The 22303-nt window shown below is 44.3% G+C and overlaps 1 protein-coding gene across 1 annotated transcript in view; it reads right to left on the minus strand.

Moving 5' to 3' along the window:
* Window positions 1-22303, minus strand: part of COLGALT1 (collagen beta(1-O)galactosyltransferase 1) — a 59871-nt gene that overhangs the window by 34299 nt on the left and 3269 nt on the right. Inside the window, exons 2-3 of the mRNA XM_069231740.1 lie at window positions 16351-16461; window positions 15592-15709 (exon numbers count right to left, since the gene is read on the minus strand). Coding sequence (XP_069087841.1) covers window positions 15592-15709; window positions 16351-16461 — 229 coding nt within the window. The remainder of the gene's footprint in view (window positions 1-15591; window positions 15710-16350; window positions 16462-22303) is intronic.

Genomic DNA, 22303 nt, shown 5'->3' on the forward strand with positions numbered 1-22303 from the left:
TAAAAAGGATTAGCACAGTGAAAATCTTTTATAGCCCCACAGAGGGTGACCAAACCCTTGCCTACTATGGTAGTCTGTGAGATTCGGAGTAACAAAATAGCAGCCTACGTACTTCAACACAGTTTAATAATAATCCACTGCTAAAGCAGCTAGCTACTGGATTTAACATACGCGCTTTACAGTAAGTCAGGCCTACTAAGTTTGTCGTAACTTTTCATAATAAACAGATCAGGCTTATACTGATCATTGAAAGATAAAGCGGGTGTAAATTGAGGAAAATTGGCGCTCAGGGTGCCTAATCCACCCAAATAAACAATGGGGAACCCCACTAGGGAAACACCCAACCCTAAAGGTCAGAAAACCTTATAATTCAGACAAAACACAACGAGGTGCCCCTAACACATACAGTAAACAAAAAAAATTTTTTTGAAGCATCTACATATTCTTGTGACAATCAGTCCATAATGCCATCAGTAAGTCTTGACGTAGATCAGTACAAGTAATCGATCAGTCCAAAATTTATTAAGAATATGATTTCATATTGAACAGTCCACAATCCAAAGCAATATGTATTTCCAACTTCCAGCCAACACGTGTTTCGTCTTTGGGAAAAATTAACATCCCTTACGACTTCTTCAGGGCTTGCACATCCAATGACACCATTGGTAAAGCTTAGTAATGTCAGGTAATCCGTAATTGATATCTCGCAATGTCAAAATCCACCATATATAAGTTTCAATACACCCAATATTCTCAAACTTGAAGATTCACAGATGCAAAAATTGGCGGCTCCGTGTCAGAACGCCAAATTAATCTATAAATGACTCCGAAATCAAATGCCGGCGCCTCCAATTCAGGATGCCCAGCGAGTGCGGTAAAGTGTATGTATATTAAAGGCATGCCGTAGTTGTATGTGTGCTTGTGAATGGTACAATACATTGAAGACTGTTTTCCATTTTGGGAGGCTCAGGGCTACCTGGATAAACACAAGCAGGTAGAGGAATCCCCCACCCCTCCCCAGAACATATTTGTAGATTGCTGAATTCCTGTGACCTGGGTTGGACACCCTGGAGGAAAAGAGAGCCAGGCACTCCAGGCTACCTCAAAGGGTACTCTTTAATTCAGAGAGAGGTACTAGGAATCGGCCTGAGCACATGTCAAGAAAAAGATGGGGCTGATAAGAGAATCAAAGAGTAGGGCTGAGGCCCTGGGGTAGGTTTTTGATACACGTCACTGTGGCTAACTTCCAGGTGTGAACCACTAGTCACTCCCATGGTCTGTATTAAGGAGAGATCAGATTTTGAGTTCCTCCTGCTGTGACAGGTGCGTTCTGGAGGAAGGGCAGAGTAGACGGTACTTCAAAAGATAGCAGACCCTCAACATGAACTTCAAAGACTCAGAATCTAAATCACACTTTACAAGATCTTTTGGCACATTTCTGTGGAGGTTGATGGTCTAGAGAATTCTGATGGGGAGGAACTATAAAAACGGCAGGCTGACGCGGCCACGCAGCACTGCTAACAGAAGTGGGAGCGGAATTACTCTGACGCGGTCTGTGATTGTGTTCTTAAAATTGTTTAAATCAGTTTTTAATGTTGTGCTATTTGCACTTTACAAGACCTTGTGGCACATCTCTGGCTCCTGGTAGATGGTACCCGCCAGTTAGAGCTGGACCTACATTGCAGTGGTTGACGGTCTAGAGTATTCTGATGGGGAGGAACTATAAAAAAAAGGCAGGCTGACGTGGCCAAAGGCAAGCCAGTCTGCGCCTGTCGGTGCCAGGATTGTGTTGAGCGCCAAACCCTTGGTCCTACTGCTCCAGAAAAGTCAGCACTGATTTGTTATTCCAGAGAAGAGCTCCTTGCTCTCAATCTTGGAGGTAAGAATCAGCTATGTGCCCCATGGGAACCTTATGAGGGTCGAGATTGGACACACTGCCCCAAATGCAGCCTATTTCTGACAGATAACAATCCTCAATCTAGCCTTAAACAGAGCCCAAATGTGTCTCAAATAGTCAACAAAAGGTATTTAAATGTATCTTATTATATATGAGGTCCATGGTTAAACAATAATGAGCTTCTTGAACTTGCAAGCACACATATGCCAGGTATAGTGTTCATTACTGAAACCTGGGCAGATAGTACTTCTGGCCCAGATAATTCAGGCAATTCCGACTGGCTACACCATTGTTAAACCAGACCAGCCTAACAAAAGAGGGGGCGGGTTAGTCATTGTAGTGCGTTACAATATTCCCGTTCATTGTCATTCTGGTGTTTGTGAAATACTAAACTTTTCAATGGAACTCATTAATCATTATTCCTTTAATAGCCTTGTTCTCTATCGCCCTCCAGGCTCACGTGCACCTTTCATTTGTAATTAAAGTCCTCTGCTGGAATCCAGAGTTAGAGAGGTGGACTTCACGGTGTTAAGAGATTTCAATTATCACCTTCAAAAGAAGTCGGACAGAGATTCAGCACTTCTGATTGATGTAATGACTAGCTTAGATTTACATCAGCATATACATTTCCCCACGCACTCAGGCAGGTACACACTGGATGGTATATTTTCTAACAACCCATACATTCAGGATAAAGACTTTCTTCCATTGATTTGGTCTGATCATTATGCCATTCATTTTGATTCTAATATACCCTCATCTCTGGCTAACAAGAACAATAATTTCCAGAGAATTAAAGGCAGACATTGGAAGGGGAAAAAATAAATAAATTAAAAGTCCACCCACCCTACACTTGATTTTATCTGAATTTCGACCAGAAACTAAGGCAAGCATTACTATAAACGCTGACAATATGGTTAAGAGTTACTCGGAATGTAATAGCAAAGCGGTAGATACCCTAGCTCCTCAGAAAACATTCTCTAGTTGCACGGAAACCCCTTCAGAACCATGGTTCACGAAGAACTCAGGAGTACAGAAACAAGAATGTAGGAGGCATGAACAAGCTTGGAGATGTAAATATGATGATCAAGAGAAGGAAGGATGTTTACAAGCAGTCCACTGCAGTCTACAAACATTGATTCTAGGAGGAAAAAAGTTAATATCACCCTTAACAGAATCTCACAGTCCAAGAACTCTGCGAGAGTTGTTTAATACCGTAAAGATTCTGTCTAAATTGTCAGAGGAAAGAAATAACAACTGTACTCAAGCCCTCTGTAATACTATATCTGATTTTTGTACTAAAGTTAAAGAAGTTTATGACACTTTCCAATCAAATAATCACTTTTTATGGACAACGTTGACAGGTAACGAACTACAATGTCAACCTTTGACAAATTCTTTGCACTTAGTACTCAACGGTTTTCAAAATGATTACAACTAAAATATCACGATCTCTATTAGATCCCTGCCTCCTAAGATAATGCAACTCGTTCCGGATATTATAAGCAGTCATCTAACCATCATCTTTAATGATGTAAATAAGTCAGCCTACTTCCCTCAGGAGTGGAAAACGGTCTCTATTTGACCTTTATTAAAGAAATGTCATTTGGACCCTAATGAGTCCAGTAGTTACAGACCAATTTCAAAATTTCCTTTCTCCACTAAAATATTGGAAAGGGCTCTGAATTTGGAACGGATTACTTTTATAGACACTAACAATTTGCTAGATAGCAGTCAATAAGGTTTCAGAAATCCCACAGCACTGAAACAACACTAATAGATGCATCAGAGGAACTGAGATCCATACTGGATGAGGGCGGCAAAGCCACATTGATTCTACTGGACCTCTCGGAGGTGTTTGACACTGTCAATCATGCGATTTTGATTGACCGCCTTGCCGGACTGGGGATATCTGGTTCAGCCCTTAGCCTAATAAAATCTTTCCTCACTGACAGAGTGCATCATGTTGCCATGGAGGGCGTCCTTTCTGAATATTTCTGTCTACCTTCTGGTGTGCCGCAGGGATCTTTACTGAGCCCCACCCTGTTCAATCTCTAGGTTTCCCCTATGGCTAAACTTATCAAATCTTTTGGTTTCTCAGTGATCTCATACATCGATAATACACAAATAGTGGTTTCAATCTCCACCAATCCAGATGATACTGCTGCCAATTTCAGTTATTTTATGATACAAATAAAGAGCGGAATGAACAGGAACTATCTTAAACTGAATTCCAGTACAAGAACTTTGTGTTACCCAGGGTTAAACTGGCATCATGGGGAGGTAGTAGCTTCTTTCTCAGAACACCGGAGTTCTATAATTCTCTTCCTTTACACCTGAAGAACTCTTCTGACTTGTGGCAATTCAGAAAAGTCGCTGAAGACCTGGCTCTTTACACAAAAGACATCAGGAGTAAAAGGCCACAATCCCCATGGTTGGCCTCAGAGACTCCTGCTTGCCCCGTGGCCCTCTAAAAGGGATTCTGAAACTGGTGTCACTGAAGTGGGGGCCTACTGACCCACTCATGTAAAGTTCTACTGCTACGCACCAACGTATATCATAGCATTAAAATCCCAAATGATTATTGTGCATGTTTGTGTATGTGATCTGTATGGTACTTGCATTGTGTGAAGGAGTGAGCCAGAGTAATGGAAAGTTGTTGGTTCCATTTTGGAAGCCCCTGCGCACAATATGAAGGTAAGACTTTTTCAAGATAGAGAAAGTGTAATGCTGACAATTCTTTAAGCTGGGGAGAGGAAACTTAAGCATTGAAGTGGGGAGACGAGGCTCGTTTAGAAATTTAAGTAGGCCTTCTGATGAGGGGAATGCTGATGCTTTTCCTGTAGCACTGTCATCTGGTAGATGGAGGGGGTAAAGGGTGGGACTGCAGTCTCTGTCGTTAACGTCTAAGAGACGCCCTTAGATGAGGCCAGCCTTTTGTCTTTTACCGATCATTGCTCAGTGTAGCTGTTGATAAAGGTGTGAGCTTTCTGCACCTAACACATCACATCAAGTTTGCTCCAGCCTCGAGTACCCAAAACAGAGGCACAAAAAGGTGTGAGCATTCTGCACCTCAGCTGTGGGGGCTCCAGACTGGAGCCAACCTTGGTGTGCATCTGTACACAAAAGCTGAGTCGGAGGACACATAAAAGTAAAATCATTTCAAACCGGTTCTGAAAAAGCAAAGAATCAACACTGCTTGCTTTTTGTGTGTGTATAAAAGAGGAAGCCACTGACCTACTTATTGTTCCATTTCAAAGGCCTGTAAGACACCCGGTACTAGTCAGATAAAGACTGTGCAACCAGAACTGGTGTCTGCTTGACAGCAAGCTTCCCAGGGGGCACATCATCTCAAGTCTTGCCCTGCTGGAAAAAGCGGATTCTCTCACTTGAAGTGCCTAAAAGTAAATCTCCCTGCTGAGAGAGGGTAGGACCCTGCTGATTCCTGCAGAAGCTGTGACTGTCCATGGAGCACCAGAACCAGCTTGACGAATATTATGTGTGGGTCTACTAGAAAAAGGAAGGCTGTGGAGAGTTAACTGCTTGTCCTGAGAAGGTGGTGCTTGATCTCTTGGTGCTAGTGGTTTTGGGTGGGAATTAGCAGATAGTTGGCACTGCTGGGGACGTGAACTGTGCTAGATGTAGATTGTGCCATCTCAACCATGATCAATGCCCGAGGCAGATTGTGTTGCCACAACAAGAACTGTGTCCAAGGCAGATTATGCCACTGCTATAAAGAACCTCAGCCAATGTGCACATTGCCAAAACAAAGATCCTGCTGTGGCTGCTCTAATGCTCTACTGACGTGATGGCCCACCTTCTGCACTCACCTAAGACCCAGAAGTATGTCCACTGACCACGGGAGACCGCTGCTCATCCAGTTAGCCCATCTGCAAGCGCATCGAAAGGTGGCCACAATGGTGCTCTGCTGCAGCCCTTTTCAGGATTAGAGATTGTACTGCTAACCACTTGGTTTCTCTGAGAAACGAGAAGAGATTCATGCTGTAGGCAGGGAAAAGACTGATGGTTGCATTGTGAGGAGTCTGAGCTGAAAGAGGACTTTAATTTTTTTTTAGCTTAAGTACTCAACAAAAGAATAATCTGGTCCGGAGTCTTGATAATTGCCCAAGAGAAAGTCTAGAAACCACATAGGGAGGTCAGCCTAGATTTACCAAAGGAGAGTGAGAGACTTGGGAGAGGGGTGAAGTGGAACAGAATCCAAGACGCAGTCGTCCAAGCAACAGTGTGCTTTTATACCTGTTAACTATTTTTTTTTAATGTGCAGATTAAAAGTATTTCTCTTTGGCTAACGTAAAGCACCTGGTTGTATAATCACTTACTAAAATGCTGGGCGATTGTTGAGCTCTGAGTTTGCGCACCCTCACACTTCCTCCCTGAGAAGTCTGCGAATTCCCACTATCACCACCACTGACAGTCAGGTGCTGCAGGGGTTGTACTTAGTCCAGTTTTGCAAAAGTATAGTAGGACAGACCCTGGGACATCAGAGACAAATGGAACCAGATTTACAGGAGACGATAAACTGCATCTTACTACACAGTGATGAACATTGCAACAAGTTTGACAGCTGCGCTTGTCAAATGGTTGGCCAAAAAATTTAACCAGAACTCCTGTGCCAACACATTCTTCCTGTCTGCATGCTCTGGGACTGCTTGCCACAAGTAACAGCAATCAATGACCCTTTATCTTGATTCAGTAGCTTGCCAGACTGACTACAATTGGGTATGGTTGACGATGGAGGGCAACTAATAATAGCCTAGGAGAATAAAATATATATATGCTCCATTGTTCATCTATATAAAATGCATTGCTTTTAAGATTTCTGATTTGGCCAAGCGACAAAGGAAAGGAAATAAAGCGGTCCATAGTCTAGACTCTAAAACAAAGAATCCACATTTTTCATAAGAACAACCAACAACTATTGTTTTCTTTGTACCCAACAATGACCTGAAACAAAGCTTCAGATGCTATACCTTTGGTGAATGGCAATTAATGATGCCCTCTCCTGACCTCTGTAGTGACATCATGCCTTTCAAAAGAAAGGCCAAATGCAAAACCAAATATGGAAATGATTTTGGTTGAAGGCCAGGCATCCATGTCATTTCAACAGCTCATCAAGAAACGGATCAAGATTCACAGTACATCCTCTTCTTTAGGAAGGAGTGCTATGCTTAGACTCATCACTAGCACAGGCAGTAGCATATGGGACCGTGGAATGGCGTCGGCATTGATGCAAGCTTCTCCACACATTGCGCTAAAGCTCAGTGCTGGCATTTCAGTGCTGTAAAAATGCAGGTTTCTAGTACCTATGTATCTATCTGAATCAACCTCACAACAACGAACAGTTGAGTCATCCCTACCAGGGTGCAAGAATGGCCTGCAAACTTCTTTGAGGTGATCATCTTTTTGCCAAACTGCAATAGGAGTGAGGATAGATGGCACTGCGGGAGGAATGAAAAGAATATTATGGTCACCTGTGAAATTCATGTCTCTTCTTGTCACCAGGGTATGAGGGGTTATGGTCCTTTTCTCTGATCTAGGTCCACAGTACATATGGTAATTTTCAGATAGGCCACTCAAGTTACTTACTGGTTTTGGAACTTACAAAGCAGACTTCTTTTAGTGACGAATGTTGGAAGCCATGTCCTCTGGTACACCCTTGTCTTAAAGAGGTGTCAGGGTGGCTGGGGTTGATGCATGTGGCAAAGTTGAGGAGGTGGCATCACTTTGTTGGACATCCATGTTTTGGACAGCCAGAGATTGGTGTGACTGCTATTGGCGAACAGTAGAGACCAGTGAATCAAGAGTGCATTACGTTTGTCTGGGATCTCTTATTTTAGCCCTCATCACTAACTTTTGCTTATTACCACAGTCCCTCCCACGAGAAGGTGTTGCTTTGCAGTTGGAGTGATTTGCATCACTTGCCTAATGAACAGAAACACTTTCAGAATTCGCAGCTTAGCGAGCCAAGTGCTCTCATAATGACAGTGGGGGATATGGCTCATGTGCCCATACAGCTTCCACTGATTGTCACTTGGCGAGCTGGGCAGCACAGTGAGCCAAATTTAATACTTGGGGTCTTGTAACGACACCACTTGCCTTGAAACGTGAGCCTGGGATGAATCCTCTGCATTGAAGCGGCAGCCTCAATGATAAAAGACCATCCTGCGCTGAATGGCAGGAAACTTGATCCGATTTGAGATAAAGGGGCGCTTCCAATCCCACCTTCTTTTAGGGAAAAGGTTTTGAAACATTATCATAGCTAGGCCTCTTGCAAGCAAACAAAGACTATCTTCAGCCTTATGGCTCATAGAGAACAGCAGTGTTTGTACCCGAGTCAGTTGGGCAGATGATACGACACTATAATGATAATTACTTTCTATTCCACTTCCTCTATCCCCTCTCCTGACATTCAGTCAACCACACTCCTCGTGAGCTATTGGTAGCTCTCCATCAACCTGTAAGTAGCTCTCCCGTGTGCATCTCAGCCTACTAAATGGGAACTTTTTGCTTGGTTGAATTAGTATATGTATGCCAAACTATTTGTTCAAGGCACAAATAGATGAATTTCCGAAAAATGTTTAAAGCGGATTTTCGACTTCCATACCAAGCACACTGCAGTTGTACTGGCATTTATTACCCACATAGGGGCACCCCAAACTGGCAAAGCCTTTCTTTACATTAGTGCTGGACACCCTGCCTGACGCAACTTATGTGGTCTTGTCTGCTGTTGTCACTATTGCAACACTAATAGTGAAGTAGCTCGCAATGGTTTTAATTTAACATAAGTAGCTCTTATTGAACAAAAGGCTGGAGACCCCAGCATTAAACCCAACATCATGCCTACTATAATATCTAGGCCTGTCAAGCCCAGCCACCATCTGCTGGCTCCCTTGTTCTGGTTTGGTGTCAAGAACTGAGCAGTGAAGGTAAGAAAGGGAGTCTCCAGATACTTTGGCAAAGGGACTGAATGAAGGGAAGAGATACGGAGGATGAGACACCACTGATGAGACAAGATGACGAAATAGTTTGAGCTTATCGACCTGGCTATATAGAAAATAGAATGCAAAAAGTACACTGTTCCTAACTCTAGGGTGAACGATTAAAGTTTAGGAGCTAGAGCCCTCACACACCCGAAGGGTGTCATGCTTCATCATCGGGAAGCTCCTCGTCAGACCGGCTGGTGCAATGTCTGACGGGCTCCCCTTTCGGGGGCTCTTTGCCGGAGATCTTTTTATATATGATGACTGCCGTTGAGTCAAAAAGGTCAGGCACTTAATATGGCAGGAGAGTGGAAAAAATATATTAAGATTGATTAGAGACCCCTAAACTAATCTGTTTACTAGCAATCAAAAGGGGTCACGATCAAGATTAAAAACATAATTAAGTGGACAATGAGAATAATGCTCAACCACTTTGAAAGCCTGGAGTACTGGGAAATTGTCACCTGACCCCTAGGGTCTGGTCAACATGTTTCGCGTAAATGTGGTCGTGAAAGATCCTCTAACGCTTCATCAGGACCTATATCTAACTTGACTTCTCCTGGCTATATATAAAAGATATCACTAAACAATTATGTGTGTGAGAGAAAATAGGTACCAGTCACTTACATTTTGAGTAAACTGTCCCGTCAAGAGTCTCAAACAAAAAAAGGTCGCCCCGCCCTCTTCGTATGGGGGGGGGGGCCCTTGGGGAGTAGCACGATCCAGCCTATTGCTTTTTGAAATAGGCGTCCTCGATTCGGGAAACCTACCCTCGGCGTGCTCACCCCGGAGACCATATAGACTATATAGAAAATAGTTCTGCTCAGAATCTGCAAAGAAAATTGAAAAGGTCTGTAACAGGCACAAATTCGCAGAGAGGCAGGTCTGAAGGAGACTCCTGCCCAGGCGAATAGAGGAAGGTGGGCAGAATATTTACCCACGTATGCTGTGCCCAGAAAAAGAAAAAAAAAAAAAAAAAACAGCACACATCCATCACAGTGCACGTACACTACAAGGATGTGTATTACTGTGCTCACAACAGCAACTCCTCCTGATAACAAATGCTTAACACTAGAGACAGTATATAGAAGTGCCTGTGCAAGTAAGAGCACATTCCACCAGGTAAGAGAACCTCCAGCAAAACACAGACAGAACATTAAGAAGATATTCAATATTGTTGGTTGCCTAAAAGTAGCCACCATTTTTAGAATCACTGCCTCAATCTCCGAAAAAGGACTTTAGTCTGAACAAAAACAGACTCAAAGTTCAGAGTCACAGTGCAAATGGACCTCCTCGAGCTTACAACAGCAGTCCACTGGTCTCAAAACATCACATTGTTCAATGACAACATCCTAAACTAACGCTCATCAACCACTTCACCGTTATCTCATACACATGCCTCATGCTATGCTAAGTACGGAACAACCCTTCAGATTTCACTCACATGCAATGGTCAAGATTTTTAGCTACACGCACCGAAAGTCACTAGTTTCCACCCTATGCATGCAATGTATATGTGTATGTATGTATATATATATTTAAAAAACCAAAAGGTTACAGGGACATTATAGTTGGGTTCAGATTTTACACATACAAAACCATAGAAATGAAAAAAAGTGCCCCCACCATGCAGTTTTCTCATCAATAATTTTATTGCAAATGTTGCAGTGATATTATCAATGATTTTTTAGAAGATGTCATGATTGATGTAATATGTGGGTTAATTACCAGTGCATGGCGAGGGCACAAGTTATAATTACCTTAGGGCGTGAGTTATAGTTTCTTGAGATAACTATAACTGCTGAATTTTTATGATTTTGTGTGTGTAAAATCTAAATCAGGTTCTTGTAACCTTTGTTTTTTCTGTGAATTTCTACAGTTGTTTTTTTGGTTTTTTTAACATAAATATTTAATTACTGTATATTAATCCAACCGCCTTTGCGCCAACTCCCCCGCATGCAGTCAGCCACATGCTGTAGATGGCCTTTGGTCGTGGGTTTTGGGGGGGGTTGGGAGGAGGGGGGGGGGGGTTAATTGGCTGCAGAGCCTCCAACCAACCAAACGCTGTTGGTGAGGGGTTGTGCGAGTGGCTGTATAGGCTTGTGACTAGGTGTGTGTGGTTGTGTAAGTGCGTAAATGGGTGTATGAGTATATGAGTGCATTTTTTTTTTTTTTAATGTGTGTGGATGCGTCACAGATTTCCGTGAGGGAGGGGGAGATTATGCTGAGCACCGCATGTAGGAGGCTGGCCTGGCTTGTAGTGGGTACCAAGGGGTACTTACACTCTGTACCAGGACCAGTTATCCCTTATTAGTGGAGAAGAGGTGTTTCTATCAGCTTAAGTTGATAGAAGGTAGCTATGGAGAGCAACTTAGGCTGAACTAGGAGACATGCAAAGCTCCTACGATACCACTGGTGTCATATGCACAATATCATAAGAAAACACAATACACAGATGTACTAAAAATAAAGGTACTTTATTTTTATGACAATATGCCAAAAGTATCTCAGTGAGTACCCTCAGTATGAGGATAGCAAATATACACAAGATATATGTACACAATACCAAAAAATTGCAGTAATAGCAAAAGGAAGTAATGCAAGCAATGTACAGACACAATAGATTGCAATGAGAGCACATAAGTATAGGGGCAACACAAACCATATACTCTAGAAGTGGAATGCGAACCACGAATGGACCCCAAACCTATGTGAGCTTGTAGAGGGTCGCTGGGACTGTAAGGAAACAGTGAGGGTTAGAAAAATAGCCCACCCCAAGACCCTGAAAAGTAGGTGTAAAGTGCACCTACTACCCCCAGAGAGCACAGAAGTCGTGATAGGGGAATTCTGCAAGGAAGACCAACACCAGCAATGCAACAAAAGGTGGATTTCCGGACGAGAGTGCCTGTGGAACAAGGGGACCAAGTCCAAGAGTCGCGACAAAGTCGAGATTGGGCAGATGCCCAGGAAATGCCAACTGAGGATGCAAAGAAGCTGCCACCGGATGGTAGAAGCTGTGGATTCTGCAAGAACGAAGAGGACTAGGAACTTCCCCTTTGGAGGATGGATGTCCCACGTCGTGAAGAAGCTTGCAGAGGTGTTCCCATGCAGAAAGACCGCAAACAAGCCTTGATAGCTGCAAGGGTCGCGGTTAGGGTTTTTGGATGCTGCTGTGGCCCAGGAGGGACCAGGATGTCGCCAATTGCGTGAGGAGACAGAGGGGGCGCCCAGCAAGACAGGGAGCCCTCACAGAAGCAGGCAGCACCCGCAGAAGTGCCGAAACAGGCACTACGAAGTGGAGTGAACCGGAGCTCACCCAAAGTCACAAAAGGAGATCCCACGACGCCAGAGGACAACTCAGGAGGTTGTGCACTGCAGGTTAGAGTGTCGGGGACCCAGGCTTGGCAGTGCACAAAGGAAATCCTGGAAGAGTGCACAGGAGCCGGAGCAGCTGCAAATCACGCGGTGCCCAGCAATGCAGTCTAGCGTGGGGAGGCAAGGACTTACCTCCACCAAACTTGGACTGAAGAGTCACTGGACTGTGGGAGTCACTTGGACAGAGTTGCTGAGTTCCAGGGACCACGCTTGTCGTGCTGAGAGGGGACCCAGAGGACCGGTGATGCAGTTCTTTTGGTGCCTGCGGTTGCAGGGGGAGGATTCCGTTGTCCCACGGGAGATTTCTTCAGAGCTTCTAGTGCAGAGAGGAGACTACCCCCACAGCATGCACCACCAGGAAAACAGTCGAGAAGGCGGCAGGATCAGCGATACAAGGTTGCAGTAGTCGTCTTTGCTACTTTGTTGCGGTTTTGCAGGCTTCCTGAGCAGTCAGCGGTCGATTCCTTGGCAGAAGGTGAAGAGAGAGATGCAGAGGAACTCTGATGAGCTCATGCATTCGTTATCTAAAGAATTCCCCAAAGCAGAGACCCCAAATAGCCAGAAAAGGAGGTTTGGCTACCTAGGAAGGAGGATAGGCTAGCAACACAGGTAAGAGCCTATCAGAAGGGGTCTCTGACGTCACCTGCTGGCCCTGGCCACTCAGAGCAGTCCAGTGTGCCAGCAGCACCTCTGTTTCCAAGATTGGAGCACACTGGAGGAGCTCTGGGCACCTCCCCTGGGAGGTGCAGGTCAGGGGAGTGGTCACTCCCCTTTCCTTTGTCCAGTTTCGCGCCAGAGCAGGGCTGGGGGATCCCTGAACCGGTGTAGACTGGCTTATGCAACGATGGGCACCATCTGTGCCCATCAAAGCATTTCCAGAGGCTGGGGGAGGCTACTCCTCCCCAGCCCTGACACCTTTTTCCAAAGGGAGAGGGTGTAACACCCTCTCTCTGAGGAAGTCCTTTGTTCTGCCGTCCTGGGCCAAGCCTGGCTGGACCCCAGGAGGGCAGAAACCTGTCTGAGGGGTTGGCAGCAGCTGCAGTGAAACCCCGGGAAAGGTAGTTTGGCAGTACCCGGGTCTGTGCTAGAGACTCAGGGGATCATGGAATTGTCTCCCCAATGCCAGAATGGCATTGGGGTGACAATTCCATGATCTTAGACATGTTACATGGCTGTGTTCGGAGTTACCATTGTGACGCTATACATAGGTAGTGACCTATGTATAGTGCACGCGTGTAATGGTGTCCCCGCACTCACAAAGTCCAGGGAATTTGCCCTGAACGATGTGGGGGCACCTTGGCTAGTGCCAGGGTGCCCACACACTAAGTAACTTAGCACCCAACCTTTACCAGGTAAAGTTTAGACATATAGGTGACTTATAAGTTACTTAAGTGCAGTGGTAAATGGCTGTGAAATAACGTGGACGTTATTTCACTCAGGCTGCAGTGGCAGGCCTGTGTAAGAATTGTCAGAGCTCCCTATGGGTGGCAAAAGTAATGCTGCAGCCCATAGGGATCTCCTGGAACCCCAATACCCTGGGTACCTCAGTACCATATACTAGGGAATCATAAGGGTGTTCCAGTATGCCAATATGAATTGGTGAAATTGGTCACTAGCCTGTTAGTGACAATTTGTACAGAGAGAGCATAACCACTGAGGTTCTGGTTAGCAGAGCCTCAGTGAGACAGTTAGGCATCACAGAGGGAACACATACATATGGGCCACAAACGTATGAGCACTGGGGTCCTGGCCAGCAGGGTCCCAGTGACACATAACAAACATACTGAAAACATAGGGTTTTCACTATGAGCACTGGGCCCTGGCTAGCAGGATCCCAGTGAGACAGTGAAAACACCCTGACATACACTCACAAACAGGCCAAAAGTGGGGGTAACAAGGCTAGAAAGAGGCTACTTTCTCACACATCACCACTTAGACAATAAAGTCTCAACTGGCCAAGGTTAGCCTTATTGTCCTTCGTTTGGGGGGCGGGGGGGTGAGAAAGTAGCCTCTTTCTAGCCTTGTTACCCCCACTTTTGGCCTGTTTGTGAGTGTATGTCAGGGGATCCTCTTGCACTCAAAAAAAACTATTTTGGGCAATTCTTGCCCATGAGGAGTTCCTCAGAGACCCCTCCACCAGTATCTTGAGTCAGGATACCTCTACCCTGACACATTATATCCTTTTTAATCTTTATTTTCCCCCCTGGGGGCCGTATCCCCCATTCACAAAATAATGGCTGAAACTTTTCTCTCAGGTTTTGGCCAGCCAATTCTGGCATTGCTGTTGGCGCGTGATATGCTTTTTTTTATAAATATATATATATATATATATAAATAAATAAAATATATATTTTTTTTTTCCAGTAATAACTCAAAAACTAACTAACAGATTTACACAATATTACAAAAAGAGATCTTTCTGGACCAAGATCTAGCTTGCTGCCACATTTGGTGTAATTCCATTTAGTGGTTCAGGCTGTAGTCCTGTCTAAAATCCCTATAGGAAATTGCATGGAGAAAATCTGTTTTGCCCCCCCACTCCACCACTTTTTTATTTTGACTTGGACCCTGCATGACTAATCACCCCGAAAATTACCAGACTGCAGCTGAGTTGACTGTACACTAATTTTGCGAAGTTTCGACAAACTTTGCCAACGTTATTAGCAAAACCAAAAAAAAAAAAAAAAAAAATCGCTTCTCCTATGGAAAATACGTCCTAACTATAACTACCTGCTGGCAACTGCCAGTAGGTAATGCATAGATATGTGCATAGAATACTATATGAATACAATTGAAAATCTGCGCTAGGCAGCATTCAGAATACAGATGGCCAACAATGCAGAACCTTCACCTGGAAAGAATGGACTGTCAATCTCTCGTAAAAAGCTCCTTGCAAACATTAGATTTGTTAACAGTCTGTTCAAATGAGGCACTGCAAATGGCTTCAAAAAAAGTAAATAGGATGCAAGTTGAACTCAATCAGCCTGCTGAGTAATTAAATCAGTCTTTAAACATTGGCACGTCACAGGCAAGTGTGAACATTCCACAAGATCAACAAAGTGGGGAAACATATAATCAAAGAACAGACCAAACAGGAAACACAATATGACTACATTATCAACACCAATATTCTTCTGTGCAAAAAAAGTATGATTTCTTCATCTCTGCTAGCGATACGCAAGAGAGCTTGCGTCAGGAAACCCTCACTAAGCCTGGCTAACTGTTTGCGTGGCATGCAGTCTAAGGGGAATCATTCCACAGTCCCCCGCTCGAGCTGCCTCTGCCCACCGCTGAGAGGAGCTTGGGATTCTTACTTACCAGTATGTAGTCAGCCCACATATCCCGGGCAGATTTCAGTGCCGCCTGCCGCAGTTTCATCACATATTCATAGCGGGTGCTCGACCAGTGCTTCGGGCCTTCCTCGTCCGGGTAGGACCTGCAATGGTCAAGAAGATTGAGCTCAGAAAGACAAAACTCAGTCAGTTTAAAAGAACAATAAAGTTAAGGGATGCTTCAGATAAAGAGAATGGATGGCAAACCAGAATATCAGGGCCGGATTGGGATCCAAAAGCAGCCCGGACAACAATGCTCAAACCAGCCCCCTCCCTCTCCTTTCTACTCCTTGATTTATCTCTGTTCTATCCGTCGATTCTCCCTCCTCTGCTTCTTGTATCTTTTTTTTCCCTACCCCATCCCCCACCCCCCCCTCTCTGTCACTATAAGTCTGCCAAGGCCTACTGCAATTATCCTCTGGGAAATGGAAAAAGTGACAAAGGTACAAAAACGACCTCCAATGGCTCCAGTCCATGAGGAAAACGCCAGATAGAAAAAAAAAAGGCAAACTGGCCTTGGCAGTGATTGAGAACTCGCAGAACCAATCAACAACCCGGCAACAAGAGAAAAGTAAACCTTGACTGGGAGGTTTACAACAACAACAGGAATTAAAGGCAACTTTACAGCCCAAACCAGGTGGATGAATCCCCGGAGCAGCAATAATGTTGAGGATGGAGATAAGGCTGGCAAACAAACAATGTTGTGGAGGGAAAGTGTTGGACAACAAGCACGTGCCTAACTCACCTCGGCTCTTCCAGTGGCCGCCACTCCACGTAGTGGTACTGGGTCTGCACATTTATCAGCCACTCCCTCAGCAGCGCTGTTGTGTTGTCCACGTTGTGGTCTGTAGCCACCCTGCAAGCCATCATACAAATGCTGTGATAAGCAAAACATACTGTGGTCGGCATATCTCAGACAGAGAGAACGGTTATCTACTCAGGCACTAGGTTAACCGATGCATGTAGTGCTGCGCGCAGCCTGAGGGGATGCTCAGGAGTGTTTGGCACCCAAGACCAGCACAGAAGTCTCACGGCAGTGAAGCTATATGTACGTCTCCTTGAAGAGGCTTGTTTTCAATTAGCGTTTCAACAGTCTGGAGAACTTAATTGCACATAGTTTTCTGATAAGTTGAACCAGATGCAACCCCCTTGCAAAGCGAGAACCCTGTCCCGTATTTGTTTCATAGTTTAAGTCTGAATTAGTGGAAAGCACACTGCAGTTGGGTAATTACTGCTCACTTCCAGAGACGGCACCATCTGCTCATTGGGTTTCCTCAGTTGCCAACTACTCATAAAATTGTCTTCTGTAAGCCCCCTTCCCCACCCCCCACCATTCCTTCACCCCTTGTCATCTCAAAGGACGAGCTGCTTGAGCCAGATCCAGGAAAGAATAATTTAAAATTGTCTATCCCCTCCCAGTCCTCACAAAAATATCACATCTCCCATATTTTCCCCTGCGACTATTTTCTCACATCCAGTTGCACCCGAAGCATAGAGTATTACATTAAGCTGAACATCAGCCCCCTTTAAACTATTCCACATCAGTCCCAAACCTCTAGTCTGCCAAGAGCTTATTAATGATACACTCCTGGACAGCAGCAGCAACTCTGCTCGGACATGTTGCTACCCCTTTGCACTCACTGAAAAGGTTCTAAATGAAACAACCCCATTCTCAGTCAAACCTTATGTGCCCTTAAGCGCATGTATCACCTCCTGCTATATCATAAGCATCTCGCAAATGGCAGACACGCCAGCCTTTGCACCTAAAACCCACTGTGCCATGTGGAGGTTCGGGTTAGTTTCCTGCTTAACACCACTCTACTATAATACTCTACCTGCATTTCACATAACCATAGAGTTACATTCAGCCCAAGTACACTCCGGCTGCTTTGTGGATTCCAGATGACACAGACCCATGTATGTTCTGCTACTATCAGATGGAGATTCACCCTCGCTAGTTTCTGTCACCACCCACTCTTCACCAAACAAATATGAGAATGCAGTACATATTTTGGTGTGTATTCAGGTCAAAAAGCTCTGCACGCTTGGTGGAAAACGCTAGATTGTAAACAAGGATCAAAAGCTTAGTGGAAACCGGAGAAATGCAGGTTAAATAAGGTCTCTGTGGAGCAAGGCAAACGTGGCTCTAGCAACACGAATGTGGGTGCTCTGAGTTTAAGACTCCACATTAGACCTTCACCTTTATACAGCATTGCACTAACTTACGCGACAATCCAGTGCCTCCTACATCATAGCTATTTCACACTAAACGGCTGCAGGCATGAAGGGTTCGGTCTCAAGATTTGTAGATGGTAGGGTGCTTGTTTAAACACATTATTCGTGAAACATTTACTAAGAGTTGTATAAAACCTCACAAATATGGAATTTTTAAGAGGGGGCGGAAGATACCCTCTTCTATCTGCAAGCAAGTTACCTAGCAGATGGGTATCCTATAACCAACTGTTTTTATGAATTAGGGGACACCAAAGTCTGTCTACAGAACCTTTGACCAGTGCTGCTGTTTTGATGGGCATGAGTATGGCCACCATCCACGTCTGAATACTTACCAAACACCTCGGGTGCAAGATTTGAGCCCTTCTCTTTACATCGAGAGAGCAACTAATGAAGACATTCCTAGGACACAAGGGCTACAGCCAGTAGCAATCCAGGAACAGACCTGCATGGCCAGTGCCCCTGCCAACAACCACCACAGAAAAGTATAGCAAGCCACTTATCCTGCACCATACTTGCAAGAAAATATACAATCAGCTCAAAATTGCATTTAAGACCCAAACCTCATCACCCACTGTAACTAATGCTACAAACAAAAAAACAAAAAAATTGCTACACCTATATGACACACTTTACAAACTCAACTATCCCCGCCTACTGATAATGGCCAACCAAAACCAAGGATACCACAAGGGGTCACAAGCTAAAAAAGCAATCACACTAAGTAAACCGTATCAAACCAGAAACTTAGTCTCCAAAAATCCTCATGTCACCAAACCAAACTTACCTACCAGTATGCAATGCCTGCTCCTCTGAAAAAGATACGAGTTTTGTGCTTCAAAAAATAATATTACAGACTTTTGCCTTACACACTTGCACGTTGCCGAGAAGGGACCTGAGATGCAAGGTTCATTCTCCAGAAGGAAAATGGGCCAGATGCCTGAACCAGAAGCAGGCAGTGAAAGGATCATGGGCTGCAACACCCCAGAACAGTGGTAGATGCAGTAACACCATTGACAGAGTTGCTAAATGTCGAGGAAGCAAAGCAGACCTGGCATAAAGGCCAGAAGAGGTCACCAGAGACCTGAAAGGGGTGTTGACACAAATGGAGGACCAGCCCATGAAGAAAATGTTCATAGTAATTGTATTCAGTACACAATAGAAACACTGCACTGTAGATGACACTGAAAATGTTATGAAAAAAAACCAACTGTGATAACGCCATTAACTTTCATGTAGTTCCTGCGACTCACCATCCACCCATCTTACAAAGGCCTCACCATCCACTCAACTTACAAAGTCCTTTTTCAGAGAGTCTTAATTTCAAAGTAGCCCCTCAGTCGTAAATGTAGAAGAATGTAGACTGAAAAACACGATGGGACCATGCACATACCACCTCAGTCTTATCCATTCACGCAAGCACTGTTTTCAGGTGAGCTTCCAAGCGAATACAAAGCTTTCACAACTAAAACCCGACTCATAGTTTTGCTGACAAAGTATCCTAAAACAAGTATGTCCCATCTCCCAGTTCAAAAGGTTAACAATGCACCGCTCCTGCCACAATGGCCATGATAATAGGCCGGGGCAGCGGGATTAAGATGGGAGGCATGGACTTCCTCAGATGGTTGAAGATGAGAATCACAGACTTCCTCTGACAGACGAAGTTGAGAGGCATGGACTTGTGCTGATAGAGCCATAAAGTTCCTTTGATGAGTGAACACTATGCACATGATTTCTTCAGACTCCACAAGTGAGGCCTAGTCAGGCACTGTTGGCGTGCTAGCCGAACACTTGCACAATGCTGGTTAGTGGACAGAATGTTACACAAACTCAAGCTGCTGCTTATCGTGGCTTTTCCGCTTTAAACAAACTACTCAACAACATCTATGGCAATGCTGCTACCTTCTCACAAATGCAGAGGCACAACTTGTGCATGTCAGTGGGCCAAGTCCAGATGATACATAGAAATTACACTCTGGAGACTGGGGCATCGTCCTGTCAGATGAAGAAACAGTGGCCAAATATACAGCTTGTTTTGGAAAGAATTGAATTCAGATACACTCGTGCAGTTAAACTATACAGTCTGCATAGTCGAGCACGAAACAATTACAAATACATAACTTTACCAATAGTTAAAAAGAGAATCTGACAATTCAAATCTCTCCGGTAGTGAGCCCCCGATCTGGAGTGTCCCACTTCTTGCTGTAGGATAATTGCTATTCAGTCAAACACCTTGTCGTCACTTCCTACAAAGGTCTCAATGGCGAGGGCCGCATCAGCATTGCTTACTGTGAGAATCACTTTGGAAAGTCTCAAAGCCCCGTCATGTCTTTTATCTACAAAGTTCTTGCCTCCTAACAAGGTCCTTACATGTAAGCATCTTTCAGCCTACCTATGCTAGTGGCTGTGATGAGAAGGCCCGTCGAGCAGCGCTTCCGTCCAGGAACAATGATGGCAAGAGTCGGTGAGAGAATAATAAAAGCAGAAATTGTAATGCAAAAACTGCTAGCATTTACCCCAATACATACCCAGAGGTCAACATCAGATCAACAACCTAGCACAGGCTCAACAAGAAAAGTCCCTCTTACTTCCTACTTTTCAAGGCGGGCTGCAGGGAGTATTCCATTGACTAAACACGTTGAGCAGTAAAACGTAGCTTTTCATGACCTGCAGCCCTCTCATCAACAAGATTCGTCCCCTGTCCTTTTCATCAGAAATTAGCGTTGCCTAACAAAAAGGCTGTGGTTATGATACAGCCTGTGCATCCAAAATACTGCCAAACAGTAGTATGTGCGAAGATATGATACAGATAGGGACACGCTCAGGAACATTCTTAGCAGTCATGGACCACAAGCCTGCTTCCCACAGACAAGGCTTTTGCAAAGTGAACTCAAGTGGTTAAATTACCCCTCAGATCCCGTTAAGGATCTCTATATGACTTGGATCCCGCAAGAAGTCCCTTTAAACAATTTATTGTAAATATAAACGTCCCTCATTGAAGCGCTCTTGCAACTGCAGCAAAGATAGTGTGCAGATGCCACAGTCGACCTTGCAGAAGGATTTATGGCAATCTAAATTCACTAGAAGGTCTCAACTACAGTTTTCAGTAGGGAACGTATAACCATGGCAGAAGAACTGATTGCAATTTACCCGCAGCAAAACCTACAACGTGAGAAATTCTGCATCACTGGTTAGTCACCTCATCCAAATTGTGCTGTTCCCACAACTTGCTGTTAATACCTTTTCATTAAACCACTTACAATACAAAAGTCATCTCACAACTCCATTTCGTAACACTCTTCTTTGATGCTACAGTTTAACTCTGCTAATGGAGCCTGTTCAGGGTTTGGGCCATTCTCCCAGCTTCCATATTGTTGTAGCCCAATATATTTCTTCATGTTTTTTTACTTTTCTTTCTAGGACAGCTTGGGCCAGCATAAGCAAAGACTGCTAACAATCAATTCCCCTGATATAAATTCGGAGGTATTAGCTTTGCCGCTGCTCATTTGTTTGTTTGGGATGGCATAAAAACCCCCAATTCTTAACAGACAATCCTATTGACTGTAGCCTTCCATTAGTCACCTTATTTTTTTTTTAAAGAACACTATACTCTAGACTCTAGAGACAGCTCATATGCCACTTGAGCACACACAATGAGATGGCAAAATCTGGCTAAGCAGAGAGTGCACATCTGATTACTCTCAATTGCATGCCCCCAATTTCTGCACATGGAAAAGCTTTTACAGATGCAAAATGAGCCTCGAAACCAGGTCAGCCCTCTGAGGGGAAGTCGCTATTGTCCCTGCAGCAAAAGTGATCTGAAACCGGATCACAGCAGCAGACCCACCCTACGGGAAACGAGACATCAAAGCTTAAGCTGATTTTCAATTGAATGCAAAATAAATCCCCATAAAAAAAAAAGGGTTACATGGCGAGAGCGAGATGTTCAAATCAAGACACTGACAGAACAAATTACATCCACAGGCCCACCACGATGGCAACTCAACGGTAAAAAAAAAAAAAATAAATAAAAAAAAAAACACAGATTCAATGATTCCCTGCAACCCTCGCGACTCGAAACATATTTTCTCAAATATACACCATGTCAGGTATTTGTTGGGTAATGGGATCACCAGACCAAAGTTTCTCATTGATGGAGATCTATCGAATTACACAGCCACACACATACATCCAAAGCAGAAGGGTACAGGAGCGTTCAAGGGGTCAGGCCCCACAGCAATGTCCCTTTTTACTGTAAATACATTTGCAGTTATTTGATCATGTACTGGTGGGAGCAAGTCATGGGTGTTAACTATCAAAATCAAGCACCGTGATTGCCATTAAGAATAACATAGAAACTTGAGTCTGCACACAACAGATCAACAAGACCATGACCAACGGCACCTCAGTCGCCAACAAAAGTTCAACATCCGCCCAATATGACTGTTTTACTACAACAATCCACA

Source organism: Pleurodeles waltl, chromosome 4_2 (genome assembly GCF_031143425.1).
Source record: "Pleurodeles waltl isolate 20211129_DDA chromosome 4_2, aPleWal1.hap1.20221129, whole genome shotgun sequence".
In the NCBI taxonomy this organism is placed as follows: Eukaryota; Metazoa; Chordata; class Amphibia; order Caudata; family Salamandridae; genus Pleurodeles; species Pleurodeles waltl.